This window comes from Lynx canadensis, chromosome E3, assembly GCF_007474595.2.
Source record: "Lynx canadensis isolate LIC74 chromosome E3, mLynCan4.pri.v2, whole genome shotgun sequence".
In the NCBI taxonomy this organism is placed as follows: domain Eukaryota; kingdom Metazoa; phylum Chordata; class Mammalia; order Carnivora; family Felidae; genus Lynx; species Lynx canadensis.
This window is the reverse complement of record NC_044318.1, coordinates 35,966,092-35,984,281: the sequence shown is the minus strand read 5'-3', so window position 1 is coordinate 35,984,281 and position 18,190 is coordinate 35,966,092. Positions and strand designations below refer to the sequence as shown.

General features: G+C 46.6%; 1 protein-coding gene across 2 annotated transcripts in view; it reads left to right on the top strand.

Annotated features, from left to right (window-relative positions):
* Positions 1-18,190, top strand: part of LOC115503749 (radial spoke head 10 homolog B-like) — a 63,436-nt gene that overhangs the window by 26,858 nt on the left and 18,388 nt on the right. For both annotated transcript variants that reach the window (XM_030300103.1, XM_030300101.1), the window contains 10 exons: positions 707-866; positions 2,043-2,164; positions 4,036-4,225; positions 5,900-6,014; positions 7,016-7,095; positions 7,198-7,346; positions 9,750-9,857; positions 14,267-14,398; positions 15,892-16,017; positions 17,888-17,981. In XM_030300103.1, the coding sequence (XP_030155963.1) occupies positions 707-866; positions 2,043-2,164; positions 4,036-4,225; positions 5,900-6,014; positions 7,016-7,095; positions 7,198-7,346; positions 9,750-9,857; positions 14,267-14,398; positions 15,892-16,017; positions 17,888-17,981 (1,276 nt within the window). The remainder of the gene's footprint in view (positions 1-706; positions 867-2,042; positions 2,165-4,035; positions 4,226-5,899; positions 6,015-7,015; positions 7,096-7,197; positions 7,347-9,749; positions 9,858-14,266; positions 14,399-15,891; positions 16,018-17,887; positions 17,982-18,190) is intronic.

Here is an 18,190-nt window from a genome sequence, read left to right as displayed (position 1 = left end):
CTTACGCTGCCCCTCCCTCATGACCATAAGTTGCTGTGGCTCCAGGCTTCATATCCACATACACACTAAGTAGAAGGAGAGAAGAAACTCTTTCCCAGGAAGCTTTCCACAGATGTCTTTAGTTTGGCTGAGCTGACTTGGGTCATGTGCTTACCTCTCAATCAGACTGACTATTGGCCTTGGTTGGACAGATCCCAAGAGAGCCCCTCTTTGGTGATAGACACTCTGCTGGTCACTAGCATGGTTTGATAAGATACCTTCTGTGACCTAGGGGTAATTGGAGAGAGCTCTTGGGACAGATGGGAAAGGAAGAGAAGGAAGAGAGAGGACTTACAGTGATGTGAGACTCTAAGAGCCTGATTCTATGTGGGCTAAGTACATATTAAAAAAAATTTTTTTTAATATTTATTTATTTTTGAAAGAGAGAGAGACAGAGTGTGAGAGGGGAAGGGGCAGAGAGAAAGGGAGACACAGAATCCGAAGCAGGCTCCAGGCTCTGAGCTGTCAACACAGAGCCTGATGCGGGGCTCGAACACACAGACCGTGAGATCATGACCTGAGCCGAAGTCAGAAGCTGACTGGGCCACCCAGGTACCCTGGGCTAAGGGCATATCTTAAAAACAAACAAAAAACTCCAAACCTTTGAAAAAGATACAGACGCACATTACCAGTGGTTTTCCTGAACTGTCAATCTCTCTGTCTGCAGGGCCGATTAACGTTCAAGAATGGGCGTGTGTATGATGGCCCATTTTCTAACGACCACATAGTGGAGTTTCCAAATCTTGAAGTTGAGTTCTTAAGTCACCTGGATGGGTCTTCAGAATCTTCCTTCAGGAGCTGGTGCCAGGGATCCTCCATCGGTGCTGGTAGGGGTGTTCTCCTGTCAGCTGCACACAAATTAACCTGTATTATCTACGGAATCCACTCATCAAAATACACCCACTACTTTAGAAAACAAGTTTCGGGGCGCCTGGGTGGCTCAGTCGGTTGAGCATCCGACTTCGGCTCAGGTCATGATCTCACGGTCCGTGAGTTTGAGCCCCGTGTCGGGCTCTGTGCCGACAGCTCAGAGCCTGGAGCCTGTTTCAGATTTTGTGTCTCCCTCTCTCTCTGACCCTCCCCCGTTCATGCTCTGTTTCTGTCTCAAAAACTAAATAAATATTAAAAAAAAAAAAATTAAAAAAAAAAAAAAAGAAAGAAAACAGAAGTTTCCTGAGAGAAACTGCTTTCTTTAAAAAAATTTTTTTGGGGGCGCCTGGGTGGCTCAGTTGGTTAAGCGGCCGACTTCGGCTCAGGTCATGATCTCACGGTCTGTGAGTTTGAGCCCCGCGTCGGGCTCTGTGCTGACAGCTCAGAGCCTGGAGCCTGCTTCGGATTCTGTGTCTCCCTCTCTCTTAAAAAAATTTTTTTAAGTATTTTTTTACATTTATTTATTTTTGAGAGACAGAGAGAGACAGAGTGTGAGCAGGGGAGGACAGAGAGAGGAGACACAGAATCCCAAGCAGGCACCAGGCTCTGAGTTGTCAGCACAGAGCCTGACACGGGGCTCAAACCCATGAACCATGAGATCATGACCTGAACTGAAGTCAGATGCTCAACCGACTGAGCCACCCAGACACCCCAAAACTGTTTTCTTAATAGGTTTTTTGAATACTCTTGTATCCTACTTTGATGGAAAATCTTTTTTTTTTTTAATTTTTTTTAATATTTAAGAGAGCAGATGTGTGAGTAGGGGGGAGGGGCAGAAGGAGAGAGAATATTAAGCAGGCTCCACGCTCAGTGTGAACCCTGACACAGGGCTCGATCCCATGACCCTGAGATCATGACCCGAGCCGAAGTCAAGAGTCAGATGCTCAATTGACTGACGCACCCAGGTGCCCGGGTGGAAAATCATTTTGACATAACATTGAAAAAAATTTTTTTAACTTCCAAAATCATTTTATTTTTTTCCAAAAGCATTTTAATTTACTAGTTGAAATAACATTGAAAACTTTTAACCTTGCTTTTCACAATTATCCCCTCTGTCTGCCTTTATTTGCTAGAAATTATCAGAAAGCTTGATGGCAGTGAAAGTAATTCTGTGTTAGGGTCGAGCATTGAGCTGAATCTAAGTTTTTTGCTGAATATGTACCCCAAGGAACACCAAGCAGAGGAAAAGAAGCAGGTAAAAGCCTTTTGTATTGTTATGCATTTACGTTTTAGGTTTAAATATTAATAGTCTCCAGAGTCTTGGAAACATACAGCTGACGGTGGATCTCCTGTGTCGAGTGTCTTTTACAGGCCTGATAGATGCTTCATGTACCGTCCCATTTAATTTGCACGGCAAACTTAGTGAACAGGCTTTGTGAGAAAACAGAAGGCCAGATAGAGGGACTCAGCGAGTTAACTACTGCCTCAGAGCCCACAAGGCTAAAGTTAACCCTCACCCCCAGCTTGGTCTGAAGGCCAAGGCTGTGGCCACCCCACTCCGCAGGACATGAATTCTGCTGTGCGTCATTATGGGCTGCTGGGATTCAAAAGAACTCGAAACCCTTAGAAATCATTACAACTCTAGAAATCCATAGAGCCAGAGAAAATTCTGTGTGCGCAGACCTCATTTGATTAACATCTGGAAAATCACATCCACCAAATGACATGTTAGCATCGTGATTCCTGCTTTGGCTGGGGCTTGGTATGAGTCTTCCATGAAACCATGGATGAAGATGTTTGCAACACGCGCACCACTGGTGCCTCGAAATTGCAAGGCATCCTTGCCCCTTTGCCCTGCCTCGTTCTGGCCTCCTCTGGTCCCGGTTCTGTGGGTCTCAAAGTGGTGACCACTCCCATCCTCCTTTCTTCTCCCAGCCAGCATCGTAATTCGGTCTCCTGGTATTACTCGCTTCATCTGCTGTCAGGCTGTCATTAAAAACAAGAACTTCTGTGACTTTCTCGAGTTACAAAAATGGTACACAACACCTGTAGAAAATTTAGAAAATGCAGATAAGGAAAAGTAAAACAGAATCTTCACCCAGACAAATGTGGTGACCACCTTTCCAGTTTTGTTCTGAGCAAACATAACTAGAATTGGGAGAATTCTGCTCCTGTAATGTCTGCTCATGTGTATTTAATAATAGCCATTCAATGTTCTCCTACAATATCATTTTTAGATGAATAAACATCCATTGATACACCCAAAAAGGAGAGATTTTCTTATATTATTTTTTTTTGTTTTATGTACATATCATTTACTTTCCACTTGGAGTTCTTTCCATGTCAACACAGGTAGGTCTTTTAAAAATTACAGATTTGGGGTTGCCTGGGTGGCTTAGTCACTTAAGCTCCCGACTTCGACTCAGGTCATGATGTCACAATCTGTGAGCTCAAGCCCCACATCAGGCTCTGTGCTGACAGCTCAGAGCCTGGAGCCTGCTTTGGATTCTGTATCTCTCTCTCCCTCTCTGCCCCTCCCTTGCTCATACTCTGTCTCTGTCTCTCTCTCAAAAATAAGTAAACATTAATTGAAAAAAATATGGATTTAAAGTCTATCTTACCTTATAATTACAAAAGAAGTATCAGATCTAGAAAGTGAAAAAATTCTGTAACTCAGTTCTTAGAAATGCCTCCAAAAGTGTTTTCTTATAGTTTTTTTGTTTTGTTTTTTTTTTTTTTTATTTTAGAGAGTGTGAGCGGGGGAGGGGGTTGGAGGGAGAGGGAGGGAGAGAATCTTAGGCTCCCTGCCCAGCGTAGATTGCCAATGGGGCTTGAACCCAAAGCCACAAGATCATGACCTGAGCCAAAACCAAGACTTGGATGCTTAACTGACTGAGCCACCCGGTCTCTCCTGATAACAGCACATTTTTTAATGTTATTCAGAAATTGCATTTTATTGACCTGGGGATGAGGAGGGAAAATACAACATTTGCTGAGCCCTTATAGTGGTCAACGGTAAATGCTATTACTTCACTTGTATTATCTCATTTAATTTATAAAGCAGGTGTTGTCTCTCTTTTGTTCTTATTAGGTAAGATTAAGACGTGCATGGCTTTCTCTCTGTAGGTGGAATATGCTGTCTTAAGAAATATTACAGAATTAAGAAGAATCTATAGCTTCTACAGCAGCCTAGGGTGTGATCGCTCTCTGGATAACACCTTTCTGATGACAAAGCTTCACTTCTGGAGGTTTCTAAAAGATTGCAAATTTCATCACCATAATATAACTCTTGCTGATATGGACAGGGTATTAAGCGGTGAGTGTCCCGGTCCTTCAGGTCTTTTGGGTTAAAGATTGGTGTGACATGTCTCCGTGAAACCAGTCAGGAAATGTGGAGGGAGTGACGAAGGCAAATCCCGGGAGAGACGTTCCAGAAATCAACACACCGTCTTCTCAAGGTGCTTAAAATGTACCTGAGACACTCTCGTGAAATAATGGCAACAGTAAAAGACCATCTACAGCAGGGCCTGTGAGCCAAGGCCAGCCCCCTGCCTGTTCTTATAAATAAAGTTTTATTGGAACACAGCCATGTCCATTTCCTCAGGCACTGTCTGTGGCTGTTTTTGCCCTGTCATGTCAGAACTGAGGGGTTGTGGCCCACAAAGCCTAAAGATATTTACTGTGTGTCTCTTGGCAGAAAAGTTTGCCTCAGAGGATCTATAGTTTAAAACAACCCAGTAAATTGTGAGGTCCGAAGCAGAGAGGATCAGGGAGGGCCAGTAGCCGAGAAAACACTTGAGGTGGGCTTGGGCTTGATTTCAAATTAGAAAGTTCATGGCAATAGATTTAACAACTTTGAAGGTTCTATTCCTTTCAGCCGGATTCTGGGAAGCAGGCCTTGACAACCTCAAATTATCTACTGGGAAAACAAAATATCAGGACTGATACTTATTTACTTGAAATGTAAGTGTCGGACACAGATTTTGAGTCCATTTAGAGTCAGAGTCGCCATTAGAATCAAACGTGGCTCAGACCACGCTGAACTCCGAAAGATACTGGGACAAGGTCTCTTGCAACTTTCCTGATAAGTGACTAGGTCTTTCGTGCGGTACTTAAGTTTTAGGTGGGTGCGTTTACGCTGTTCATAGTATTCACTATGAGAAAAGGTACTCTGTCACACTCACTTCTTTGACTTGTATACCAGGAGCAAATAAAATAGAAGGTTTTAGAAAATACGAGGCGTCAAGAATGCAGTCTTGACATTTGCAACCAACACGGATGGACCTTGAGGGTGTTATGCTAAGTGAAATAAGACAGAGACAAATAGCATAGGATCTTGCTTGTATGTCAAATCTGAAAAAACAAAGAAGGGGCACCTGGGTGACCCAGTGGTTTAAGCATCCACCTCTTGATTCCGGGTCAGGTCATGATCTCATGGTTCGTGGGACCGAGTTCCTCGTTGGGCTCTGTGCGGACAGCTCAGATCTGGCTTGGGATTCTCCCTCTCCCTCTCTTTCTCTCTGCTCCTCTTCCACTTGAAGCTCTCTCAAAGTAAATAATGAAATATTAAAAATAATTAAATAAAAATTAAAGAACAAAGAAACAAGCTCACAGATACAGAGAACAGAGTAGTGGTTGCCAGAGGGGAGGGATCGAAGAGATGGGTGAAGGGGGTCAAAAGGTATAAACTTCCAGCGACAAAATAAGTAAGTCATGGGGATGTAACGTGCGGCATGGTGACTATAGTTAAAAATGACGGTTATTTAAAAGTTGCTAAGAAGGTCAATCTTAAAAGTCCTCACCGCCAGAATAAAGGAGAAATTTTTGTAACTACGTAGGCGAAGGGTGTCAACCAGTCTTACTGTGGTGGTCATGTTGCAGCACCTAGTGAATGGCGTCGTACACGGGAAACTAATGCAACGTTATATGTCAGTTCTACCTCGATTAAAAACAAAGTACTAGGCATCCTTTCCAATTTCCTTTATTGTAGCCAATAATGACATTCCGGTTGAAGAAATTCATTCTCCATTTACAACAATACTTTTGAGAACATTTCTGAATTATCTCCTGCAATTGGCTTACCACATCCATCACAAAGAATTCCAGTAAGTACCACTTCTGAAGCTCGGAGAGGGCAGGGGAGCTCAGTCCTGAGCTACAGTGGTGCCCACTTTTCTTTGACGTGCGTGACTACTTTTACATACTCCCGAAGGGAAGGGCCAGAAACAAAAGCGTTTCACAAATATTAACCACAAAACCATCGGATGCCAGATTACACTTCTGAAGCCCCTTCCGAGGTGAGTCGTGTTTCAATGTTGAAACTTGCTCTCAGGGTTTTGATCGGAAATAGTCAACACTAGTCCTTCCTCAGGCCCGAATTTCCCCATCTTTCTCAGATGGGGAATAATAAATTGATTGATCCCGTCAGAGAAAATTGATCCCCTGTCTTTTTTTATTTGGAAATAAGTTTTCCAGGAGTGTTGCCATGTTAGTACTTGAGTTCCTACACACCCTTCACTCAGCTGCCCTTAATGACATCGTACATGACCACGATGCACCTGTGGAAGTTAAGAAATTAACATTGGTATAATACCATTAACTAAGTCATGGACACTATTAGGGTTTCCCGGGTTTTCCCAATAATGTCCCTTTTCTGATCCACGTTCTTTGCATTTAGTTGTCTCCTATCTCCTTAGTCCCTACAACCTGTGATAATTTCTCAGACTTTGTCTTTTATGGCCTTCACGCTTTGGAAAACTCTTGGTCAGTTATCTTGTAAAATGTTCCTTGATTTTGGTCTGCTGATATATTTTTCATCATTGCACTGAGGCTTGGGTTTGGGGCAAGAACGGCACGGAGGTGAAATGCCCTTGGCAGCCCATCACATCAGGGGGACGTGGTGTTGATCTGTCTTGGTACTGGTGACGTTAGTCCCGATCACTCAGTGAAGGTGGCGGGAGGCACGACGGTCTACCATAAACCTACTGTGTCTCCCCTTCTGTACCCTTGTGGTTCGAAGCAAATGACTAAATCCACCCCACACTCAGGGAGAGAGGAATTAGGTTGTACCTGCTGGACAGAGAGGTGACTAGATCTTTCTCGTCAGAAACAGAAGCCCATCACTCTTTCTGTGTTTTACGAAACTGATGACTGAGAACATTCACCCAAATGCCGGCCGCGTAAAAGGTAAATACAAAACCAGCAGCATTATATTGACTGTCACTTCTTTTTCCAAAATGTAGCTTTGTAATCCTTTTTTGACGGTTTATCGTTGCATTATGTTTTTAGGCAATTTATTCAGTGGGCAACAGCGGACGCTCTATTCCATCAGCCACATCAACAAGAGCTGGGAGATTTACACGGTTTACTGCAGACCGCACGCGGCTCCTCCCCACGAGCCGTCCATGAAGGTGCGACACTTCCTCTGGATGTTGAAAGTAAGCGCTCGTGACCGAGACTGGTTTCACATATATATATATTTTTTAATTTTTGTTTAACGTTTTTATTTATTTTTGAGACAGAGAGAGGCAGAGCATGAACAGGGGAGGGGCAGAGAGAGAGGGAGACACAGAATCGGAAACAGGCTCCAGGCTCTGAGCTGTCAGCACAGAGCCCGATGCGGGGCTCGAACTCACGGACCGCGAGATCATGACCTGAGCCGAAGTCCGACGCTCCACTGACTGAGCCACGCAGGCGCCCCAAGACTGGTTTCATATTAACAGGCATTTGGGTTTTCATTAAAGAAAGGCAACGTGTTCTAGCAACGACACACACATCGTGAGATCCAGGTTGGGTTTCCATAGCCAACGAATGTTTACTGGGCCTCTTTCGGCAGAAGCGAGTAATTCCGGGGTCTGGGAACACTGGCCCCACGTGCTTCCTTCCCAGTGAGGGAAGGACCCAGGCGACGGGGCCACAGTGTCTTTGCTAACGCAGACCTTGCCGTGTAAGAGAAGACGGGGTGGGAAGGGACGCCAGTGTCATTGACAAAAATTATTATTCATCAGAAAGTAACTTAAAGAAGTTATTAGTTTAAAAGTTAGCGAGAACACCTAGTTTAACAGTATTCTCATGCCAACTTTTGGTAGTTTTTGTTTGAATTCACGCCTGTGGGAAGTTAAATGATAAAACGGGAAGGGTCGAATACTAACAGGGAATAGGGAAAAGTCTAACGGTGTCGTATGTATACGAAAAACTGACAGCAGCCTGGTGTCTAATACAGGAAAACAGCTTTTGGGAATAGGTGAGCTTTGGGGGGTATCGTACCAGCTGTTCGTTCACTCCCCCCTTTCTTCATGGCCCCTTACTGAAGACACGAGGTCAGCTGTCCCTCTGGATTGGTCACACATCCGCTTCGGGCTGGCTGCATCCTATCAGAGTTGATTACCCTGTTCCACTTTTCCCCGTCTTTCCACTAAAGCAGGACAGTTAGAGGCTTGTATGGATTCGGGTTTTTTCTTGCCCGGACAAAAGCCACAGGTGGTTCTGTGTACTTCCTGTCACCTTGCCTCAGGAATGTTCCCTTTTAGCGATGTTCAGATGGACCAGTGGTGTCAGCACGATCCTTCCATTAAAACCTAGGAGCCTCGGGGCGCCTGGGTGGCTCAGTCTGTTAAGCGTCCGACTTCAGCCTAGGTCATGATCTCGTGGTTCATGAGTTCAAGCCCCGCGTGGGGCCCTGTGCTGACAGCTCAGAACCTGGAGCCTGCTTTTGAGTATGTGTCTCCCTCACACTCTGTTTCTCTCTCTCAAAGATAAATAAACATTAAAAAAAAAAAAGAATGTGGAACCTGGTTTGCATGGTGCTTAGGACGGAGTGGAGGGAGGGCCAGCATGGAGCCAGGCCTTATGAAGTGCACGTTCTCCTAATCCTGAAAAGCAGCACTGACCTTAGTGAAAATGGTGTTTTCTGGGCTGAATGCTCTCTGGTTCAGTATCTCAGAAAGCAAACCTGTTTTCAGCTTTGACGCGGATAGGGCCTTCACCTAGACTTTCAGCGAGACTTCGTGTGTTCAGCCCTACCTGGAGTGTTACTTCCAGAGGGGTCTCCGTCCTGAGTGCCCACGGCATCCTGGGTTCCTCGGTCCCCCGTCCAGCATTTCCCCACCTGTGTAGCTGGGTTGATATCTCATGTCCGGATCATCATACCCTCCATCCTGTGTTTATGGTTTTTTTTTTTTTTTTTTAAGTTTATTTATTTATTTTGAGAGAGACAGAGACAGTGCAAGTCGGGGAGGGGCAGAGAGAAAGGGAGAGAGAGAATCCCGAGCAGGCTCTGCGCTGTCAGCACTGGGTTTGATCCCTCGAACGGTGAGGTCATGACCTCAGCCAAGATCAAGAGTCGAACACTTAACCAACTGTGCTACCTGGGCACCCCTGTGTTTATGCTTCTAAAAACACTTTCCTTGCAGAGGGATTAGGGTAGGTCTAGAGAGGTAAATATCAATGTTAATCTAGAATGCTTTTCAAAAGGGTCGGTTTCAAAGATACTCATTTCTAGAACACCTCCTTAAAATGTTATATGGATATAAATTGACGTTAAAAATATGTAACTATCAGGGTGCCTGGGTGGCTCAGTCAGTTAAGGGTCTGACTTCGGCTCAGGTCATGATCTCACGGTCTGTGTGTTCGAGCCCCGCGTCAGGCTCTGTGCCGACAGCTCAGAGCCTGGAGCCTGCTTCAGATTCCGTGTCTCCCTCTCTCTGTCCCTTCCCCGTTCATGCTCTGTCTCTCTCTGTCTGTCTCTCAATAATAAATAAACGTTAAAAAAAATTTTTTTTAAATATGTAACTGTCTGTAATTATAGGCAATTATAGTTGAATTGGTTGTTTCTTTTACAGGACTTTAAAATGATAAATAAAGAATTGACACCAGCCAAATTTGTGGAGGTCATCGCAGAGGATAATCCTTTCATGCATGATGGCATTGACAGCAACTTTGAACTTGAGGTTTGTCAAGAGGTGTCACAAATAGAGCAGATACAATCCAAGAACAAGATTAGACTGAAAGGCATTCTGACCCCAATATGTAAATATGTGTAGGGCTCTACACATGTGTATATATACATACATGTATGTATATCCATGTGTATCTATGTAGCTATATCTCCTTGATTATATTAGAAAACTAGAGTTAATATAAAAAAGAATATTTCAGATATCAGGAAGTGAAATCAAAAGAATATAAAACTATAGTTGATCCTTGAACAGCACCAGAGTTGGGGATGCTGACACCCCCACGCAGTCAGAAATTCGGGGATGACTTCAGACTCCCCCAGAACTTAACCTGCCTGCCGTGGACTGGAAACCTTACCGATCACATACACAGGCGATTAATACATATTTTGTATTATACACTGTATTCTTACAATAAAGTAAGCCAGAGAAAAGAAAACGCTAAGAAAATCAAGGAAGAGAGAATACATTTTACACCGCTGTCCTGTATGTGTCGGAAAAGATGTATATGTAAGCGGTCCCACGGGGTTCAAACCTGTGTTGTTCAAGGGTCAGCTGTACGATGCTGTTTCTTGGAGAATTTAGCGATTTAATACACGTGTATGTTTCTCTGGCGGGCCATGTGTCTCCTCCAGTGAATTAGGTGTATCTTTGGTTTTCAGCGCTCCTTGCCGAGGGGCAAGTCTCCCTCCCCAGGCTCGGTCTTTGCTTCTGCAAACGGACGTGGGGCAACTAGTTGATGTGTTTTCGGTATACGCCATACCTCCCGCCAGGAGTGTCTACTCCTTGCATTTGTGTCTCGTGGACACGTCCTAAAAGTGGGGTCCGTGTGGCTCCCTCCACTCGGCTGTAACCATTTGTGTTCAGGTCACCAGGGTCCCCACGATGGCCCGCCTAGGGGTCCTGCCCAGTACACCAGTCCGTGGCCCTGCCATGGCCCCCCAAACGCGGTCTCTCCCACCTCCAGCACGTTCTTCCCTCCATGTCCCAGGTCTTCCCCTTCCCTCACCGCCGGCTCCTTTCCAGCTTCTTCGCAGGTTCCTCCTCTTCTGCCACACTCAAGTCCGAGTGCCCTGGACTCAGTCCGGGGTCCTCTCATCTCATGATCTTAAGTGCCACCTTTCTGAAGACAAGGCCACCGTTGGTGTCTCCAACCCAAACCACGCTCCCTAGCCCCAGACGGCCTGAGTCGGAGTGGCCCCTCACGCTCCCCACAGCCCAGAATGTCCCACACCCCAAACGTGTGACCTCCGTCTTCCGCCAGCGTACCTCAGCCTCCCGTGAGTGGGGCGCTGATGGCCTCAGCCCTTCCGTTGTCAGGGCATTGTCACAACGACTCCTTCCTCTCCTACCCCACATTCACATCTTCAGGAGATCCACCTGAAGAATGGATCCAGAATGTGGCACCTTCCGCGCCGGCTGAACCACCGACGGTCCCCTGGAAAGCTGCAGTGGCTCCTAACTCATCTTTTGCGTTTGTCTCTTACCTTCCTACCTCCCGGGGCAGCAATCAGGTCACGTCCCTCCTCTGCTCACACCCCCAGGCTTCCCATCTTACGCGGAGTAAAGGCCTCAAGACGCTGATGGCCCCATCTTTCTGAGTCCTTGTCTGACCGCTGAGTCCCAGCTGCCTCCGTGCTGTCCCCTGAACACACCTGTCAGGCTCCTACCTCAGAACGTTTGAACTTGCTAACCCCCACCCCACCGTTTCGGGGGGGCTTGAATCACAGGAAAGTACTGCCTGCAGTTCTGAAAGCGAGTCATCAGAAATAAGGTAGAGCTGGTTCCGTCTAGGGCTGTGGGAAAGGCCTCTCCCCTTGGCTCGTAGACGGCCATCTTCTCCCCGTGTCTCTTCACGTTGTCTTCCCGCTATGGGTCTGTGTCGGTGTCCAAATCTCCCTCTTATAAGGACAGTGGCCATGCTGGATTGGGTCCCCCACCCTCATGATCTCATTTTAACTTGATCTGTAAAGACATCATCACCAGGGATGCTTAGGTGGCTTAGTCGGTTGAGCGTCCAACTTCGGCTCAGGTCTTGATCTCATGGCTTGTGGGTTTGAGCCCCATGTCAGGCTCTGTGCTGACGGCTCAGAGCCTGGAGCCTGCTTCGGATTCTGTGTCTCCCTCTCTCTCTGCCCCTCCCCTGCTCGTACTCTGTCTCTCTCAAAAATAAACATAAATTTTTTTTGATAAAAATAAAAATTTTAAAAAGGCATTATTACCAAGTAAGGTCACATTCTGAGGTTTTGGGGGTTAGGACTCCCCTCTCTTTTTTTGGGAGACACAGTTCAGCCCAAAAGAGTCTTCCCTCTCACCTCCCCCTCCCCATTCCTTGAAATTCATGTCCTCTTATGTGTAAAATACACTCACCACATCCCAGCATCTCCAGAGGGCTTTGTCATTCCAGCATCAATGCTGTGTGAACCTCTCACCTGCCTCTGTGTTACTTCTACCTTGTGATGCTTGTGAGTTGCCTTCGGATCTTATCCAACCTGTGAGAATAACTTCATCTTGAACAAAATCTTTAGGCTGTTTTCTACAAACTGACAAGCAAACACATAAGCCGGGACCCACGGAGTTGGCTAGAATTGCAAATCTAAGGCAAGATTTTATCTGCCTGTCTGATGTTTTACGGAACAGCCAGGTGGCATGGTGTTGTCTTCAGAGTTTGCTCTCTGCTGGGAAAGATGTGGGAGTAGCATGAGCAGAACAGCTAATAAGAACGCAAACCCCTTCTTGTAGGTCCTGTTTCCAAGGTGGATGTTTGGTGTCACCTCAAGACCGGTGACAGTAGGTGCCTGGGTAGGGCAAGGACCTGCTGGCCTGTGCTTTTGCTTAACAGTTACAGGGGCGCCTGGGTGGCTCAGTCAGTTAAGCGTCCGACTTCGGCTCAAGTCGTGAACTTGCAGTTCGTGAGTTCGAGCCCCGCGTCAGGCTCTGTGCTGACAGCTCGGAGCCTGGAGCCTGCTTTGGATTCTGTGTGTGTGTCTCTCTCTGCCCCTCCCCTACTTGTGACCACTCTCTGAAAAATAAGTAAACATTAAAAAAAAAAAAAAATAACAGCTACAAATCCCAGCCACTAATGATTCAGCACTTGAGACAGGCCCTTCATGCCGATTATCTCCTCCGATCCTTGCGACAAAGCATATGGTATCGACCCCGTCTTCTAGGTGAAGAGACTGAAGCTGAGTGAGGTTCAGCAACTCAGCAAAATGGTAGAGCCTCTGCAAGGGGGTTGACATGTTGGTAGGACACTTGGGGAATTTGGCAGGTGGTGAGCAGGGGCAAGGTAGGGAGGGTCACAGGAAGAGTCAAATTAGGGCACAAGAGACTAAAAGTGTCCAGCCCTTGAACTAAGCAGATGTCTCATTTACCAGCCTGACCCATCCTTGGGCGGGGTGTCAGCACACTCTTGGCCTAGGGGGCACTGCTGCTGAGCCTGGCGCCTCTGTTCAAATGAGCGGACCTGTTCCGGGTCAGACTCAAAGGGCCCTGGGTTCAGGACCAGCAGACATGACCGGTGGACGATCAGAGTCCAAGCAAGCCGTCCCCGCAGGCAGGTGCTGCCCAGGTGGGGGCAGGCCCGGGTGTCAGGTGCACACACAGCAGGGGTGGGTGTGGCTGCCAAGTGGGTTACACCTGCCCTTGTCACTTCGGTTCCCAGATGCCACTTCCCTCAATTTTTGTTCAAGAAAAAAGGAACCCTTTTGAAAATGACTGTCCTCGGGGCACCAGGGCGGCTTAGTCAGTTGAGCATCCAACTGTGGCTCAGGTGATGACCTCACAGTTGATGGGTTCAAGCCCCACGTCAGGCTCTGTGCTGACAGCTCGGCGCCTGGAGCCTGCTTGGTATTCTGTGTCTCCCTCTCTCCTTGTCCCTCCCTCACTCATGCTCTGTCTCTCAAAAATGAATAAATGTTAAAAAATAAAGAAAATGTCCTCGATGAGTGAATATAAAATAAAATGTTTCTAATAGAAAAGTGACTTAACAAATCTACCGATAGAACACACAGTCTTTTACTTTTAAATTTAAATTTAATTTATTTTTGAATGAGACAGAGCACCAGCAGGGGAGGGACAGAGTGAGAGGGAGACACAGAATCCGAAGCAGCTCCAGGCTCTGAGCTGTCAGCACAGAGCCCGATGTGGGGCTCGAACTCAGGAACCGTGAGATCATGACCTGAGCCAAAGTTGGATGCTTAACTGACTGAGCCACCCAGGCGTCCCGTGCATAGCCTTTTAAATCGCATAGTTTTTATTTCCATTCGGTGTGCACCCACGACACTTGAGCGCTGAATGAAGTGGCTTTCTCTGGAGACAGAAGCCAACAGCCAGATGGATCACTGGTCCACCTCAGGGTGGGTCAGAATGAGTGAGACCCTTTGTATGTTCTTATATTTCAGCTGGTCTTCCTGGAGTTCTTTGAAGCTCTCTTAAGCTTTGCACTCATCTCTGTTACTGACCAAATGATTAAATCCTACTTGAATTTTCTGAATGACGACTTGCCTGGAAACAAACATGAAAGCCCCCGTCAGGTAATAATAGTTTAGAATCTACAGTGCGAGGAATGGTTTCATTCCGGAATGGCTAAAGTGCCATCAAAACTATCTTGGGCTTTTGTAACCTTTCAGGAAATAACGTTAAGACTGAAGAGAAGACTTAAGACCCCCTTTCACATTTTGAAAGAATGTGTATTGCCTTTTTCTTTAAGTTAGGGAAAAACGTGTTCCCTGGTCGTGATCCAGGGGCGTAGGCTCCTAGCCACATTAGTGGAGATGTCCTACAAGAAGGTCAGCGTGGCCAATAAAACACTGGGCAGACCAGGAGGCTTAGAACGCCTGAGGTATTTTGTTATGAAATGTGTTGTTATGCAGTCTGGCATTTACAAGAGTGGAGAGCCTGTCCCAGAGTGAAGTCGCTAAGAAATATCTCCTGAGTGTGCACGAGATACCAGGTGGGTCCCTGAGGATGGGGCCAGCTCACACGTCAGGCCTGCTGGACAGGAGACTCGACTGCAAGACCTCAGCGGATCAGGGCAGCTCCAGCAACCTACTGAAGGGTCCAGTGGCTGGGGCAGATTGACACAGACTGGTTTTGGGTGGGGGTGTCAGGCCAAGTAGGCTTAGAGGGTTTCTGATTTTCGAGCCGTTCATTTGGACCCACAGGGAGAATCTTGGGGGCCAGTGGAACCTCACAGCTAGGTAACTCTTCAGAGCCACATGTACAAGATCATTGTTTGTCGTGTAAAGGGTGACTTCTCAGAAATCCCCTGATGTATCTCGGACTCCTCGTGTGCTAAGAGCTTACTCCATGTTCCACTCCACCTCACAGTCCATCCCACCAAGTAGATATTCCTCCTCCGGCTTGAGGATATGACTGATGGCATCTCCAGATCATCTGGGAGCCTTGTCATGGTCCACAGTCTGAGTCTGGGGCTCTGCTCTGAGGGAAACAAACATCCACCTTAGTTTCGTCCATGATTTCATGGATGGCATCACTCGCACTCCAGTAAACGAGTGCGAACACTGGTCTAGGGATCGTCCTCAGAAACCATCTGGTCACGTTCACTTCTGGTCTTCAATAAGTCATTCCAAATGTCCAACAAGTTAAATCCTATTATGTCCGCACGATGGAGTATAACTCAGCGATGAAATAACTCATGATAGAGGATACAACAAGGATGAATCAAAATTATGCTGGGTGAAAGAAGCCAAACCAAAAAAAAGGTACATCCTGTTGTGATTCCAATTACAGAAAATTCTAGAAAGTGCAAAGTAATCCATAGGGACAGCAGATCGGTGACGATGAGGGAAGGGGGGTTGGATTCCTAAGGGGCACAGGACACTTGCGGGTGATGGGATATGTTCACTGTGTTGGCTGAGGGGAGCGTTTCACAGGTGGTAGACATGTCAAAAATCATCAAGTAGTACACTGTGGGTGTCACTGACCTGTAAACTATACTTTGTTAAAATCACGTGCGTGTCTCCACGGCAACCAAAAATCCTCTTATGTGTTTGTCCTTGCTCAGAACATCCAGCACAGGAGTTCAAGTGTAGGAACAAGCCAGGAATCTGATCTGCAGGACAGCAGCACCAAGTCCTCTTCAAGCAAGCTAGGACTCATGCTTGACCTCAGCAAAATGAGGAGATCAGAGGTTTGTTGTTGTTGTCTTAGTTTTCTTTTAAGTGTTTATTTTTGACAGAGAGAGAGCGAAAAGGGGAGGAGCAGAGAGACAGGGAGACACAGAATCCGAAGCAGGCTCCAGGCTCTGAGCTGTCAGCACAGAGCCCAATGTGGGGCTGGAACCCACGAACTGTGGGATCATGACCTGAGCCAAAGTCGGACGCTTAACTGACTGAGCCACCCAGGTGCCCCCAGAGGTTCATATTTACAACCAACCTCATAACAATGGTTACCTGCTTGCAGTATCAGTATCAGTAAGCTTCATGTGCCTCCTGTGTGACGAGCACTCTCTGTGCACTGGTGATCTGCTGGGAAGCGAGAGCCTGAACTCTCGTAGACTTGCCATTCCAGCAAGTGGAGGGAGACAAGTGAGCGGTAGTTATGGCCAAGGCTCCTGGGGTATTTACCAGGTGTGCTCACTTCCCAGTCTGAGCTCAATTAATACTCCCAACCCCCATCGGGTACTCTTACTATCTCTGGGAGGGAGCCCCGGTGCTGGAAGGTTAGGTAACCCGCCCACAGCCACGGAACCAGTAGGGAGTGCAGCTGGGAGTCTTTATGCAGGCAGTCCGCCTCCAGAATGTGCACCCAGGACCACAGTGCTACACTTCCTCACATGAGGCGTGAGCGATGTGGTGGAGATTGAGTGACACGGAGAGGCGGTGACGGGTCTTCTGATGAAGCGACATTTGAGCACGCAACGAGGAAGTGAGGAAGCAAAGCATGTGATCATTGGGAGGAAGACTGGTCTGGGTGGAGGCCCCAAGGTGGAAGCATATTTGGGTTTTTGAAAGGAAAGTGTAGCAGTCAGTGCAGCTGCACGGGAGGGGTCCGGGCACGTGAGCTCAGCGAGGCAGCAGGCTGGACCAGGAGGGCACTGGCCGTCGTGAGGACCCGGCTTTCATTCTGAGCGGGACGGGAGGGCCCCGGGGCACAGGATCAGTAGGCCCGCCGGGGCTTCACTGTTGAGGAAACAGTAAGGAAGCTCTTGGAATTATGTGCAGGCCTGTGGAAGGCTGTGAAGTCTGAGAGGGAGAGATGACGAAAGACAGAATGATTCAAAGCTTTTTGGCCCAAAGGACTGGGAGATGTGGTTGCCATTTGCCATGAAGGACAAGGCTGGGGCGGTTTGGGGGCAAAATTAGGGCACTGGTTTTGGACACGTTGGCTTAAGGTGCCGGAGCAGACGTCCAAGTGGTACAGATGGAGACACAAGTCCGGAGTTCAAGGGCCAGATCTATGTGGAGGCAGACATGTGGGTGTGAACAGCATATATATATATATATATATATATATATATATAGTAACTAACATCGTCAATGTCTGAACATAGGTACAGTTAACGGTACATAGTAAACCCCTTCCCAACAGACCCAGGGAAGACTTTGAAGTCTGGTTTCTTAGGAAGAACTTTTTAATGGATACAATAAATCTGTTATTCATTTCCTTAATTGTATAAGTAGCAATGTTTTATGCACGTTAAAATTAGAAATAGCCTATTTTTTTTAAGTTTGTTTATTTTGAGAGAGACAGAGACAGTGTGAGTAGGGGAGGGTCAGAGAGAGGAGAGAGAGAATCCCAAGCAGGTTCCGCACCATCAGTGCACAGCCCAATATGGGGCTCAAACTCACGAAACCGTGAGATCATGACCTGAGCCGCAACTGAGAGTTGGATGCTTAACCGACTGAGCCACCCGAGTGCCCCAGAAATAGTTTTGTTAGTTTAAAAAGAATGGCTTTGTTAATAACTTTCTAATTACTTATAATGCAGAAAATTAGTTTGGGCCCACAATGATGCAGAAATCATATTTTGCTTTATGATTTTTTGTTTTTATGTAAAAGCCCAAGATCAGGAAGTCTCTGAGTGATGAAACAATTTCCAAATTGAATTTTAAATCTCCAGGAAAAGGCCTAACCTTTTTTCTACCTCAAAATGGTGAGTAGTTTCGTTATTGAACTCTAATGTTTGCAAACTGTCACTCGTAAATGATATAAAGTTGATAAAAACATACAAGCATCTTTTTAGAATGTAATTAGGCTGCCAGGGCTACTTCCAGTCCTGACACCTGCTTAACAAAGTTTACTTTCAAGGCCTGATCTTGTTGAGTTTTTTCTGTTTGCCTTTATATTTTTTTCCTGTGTGAC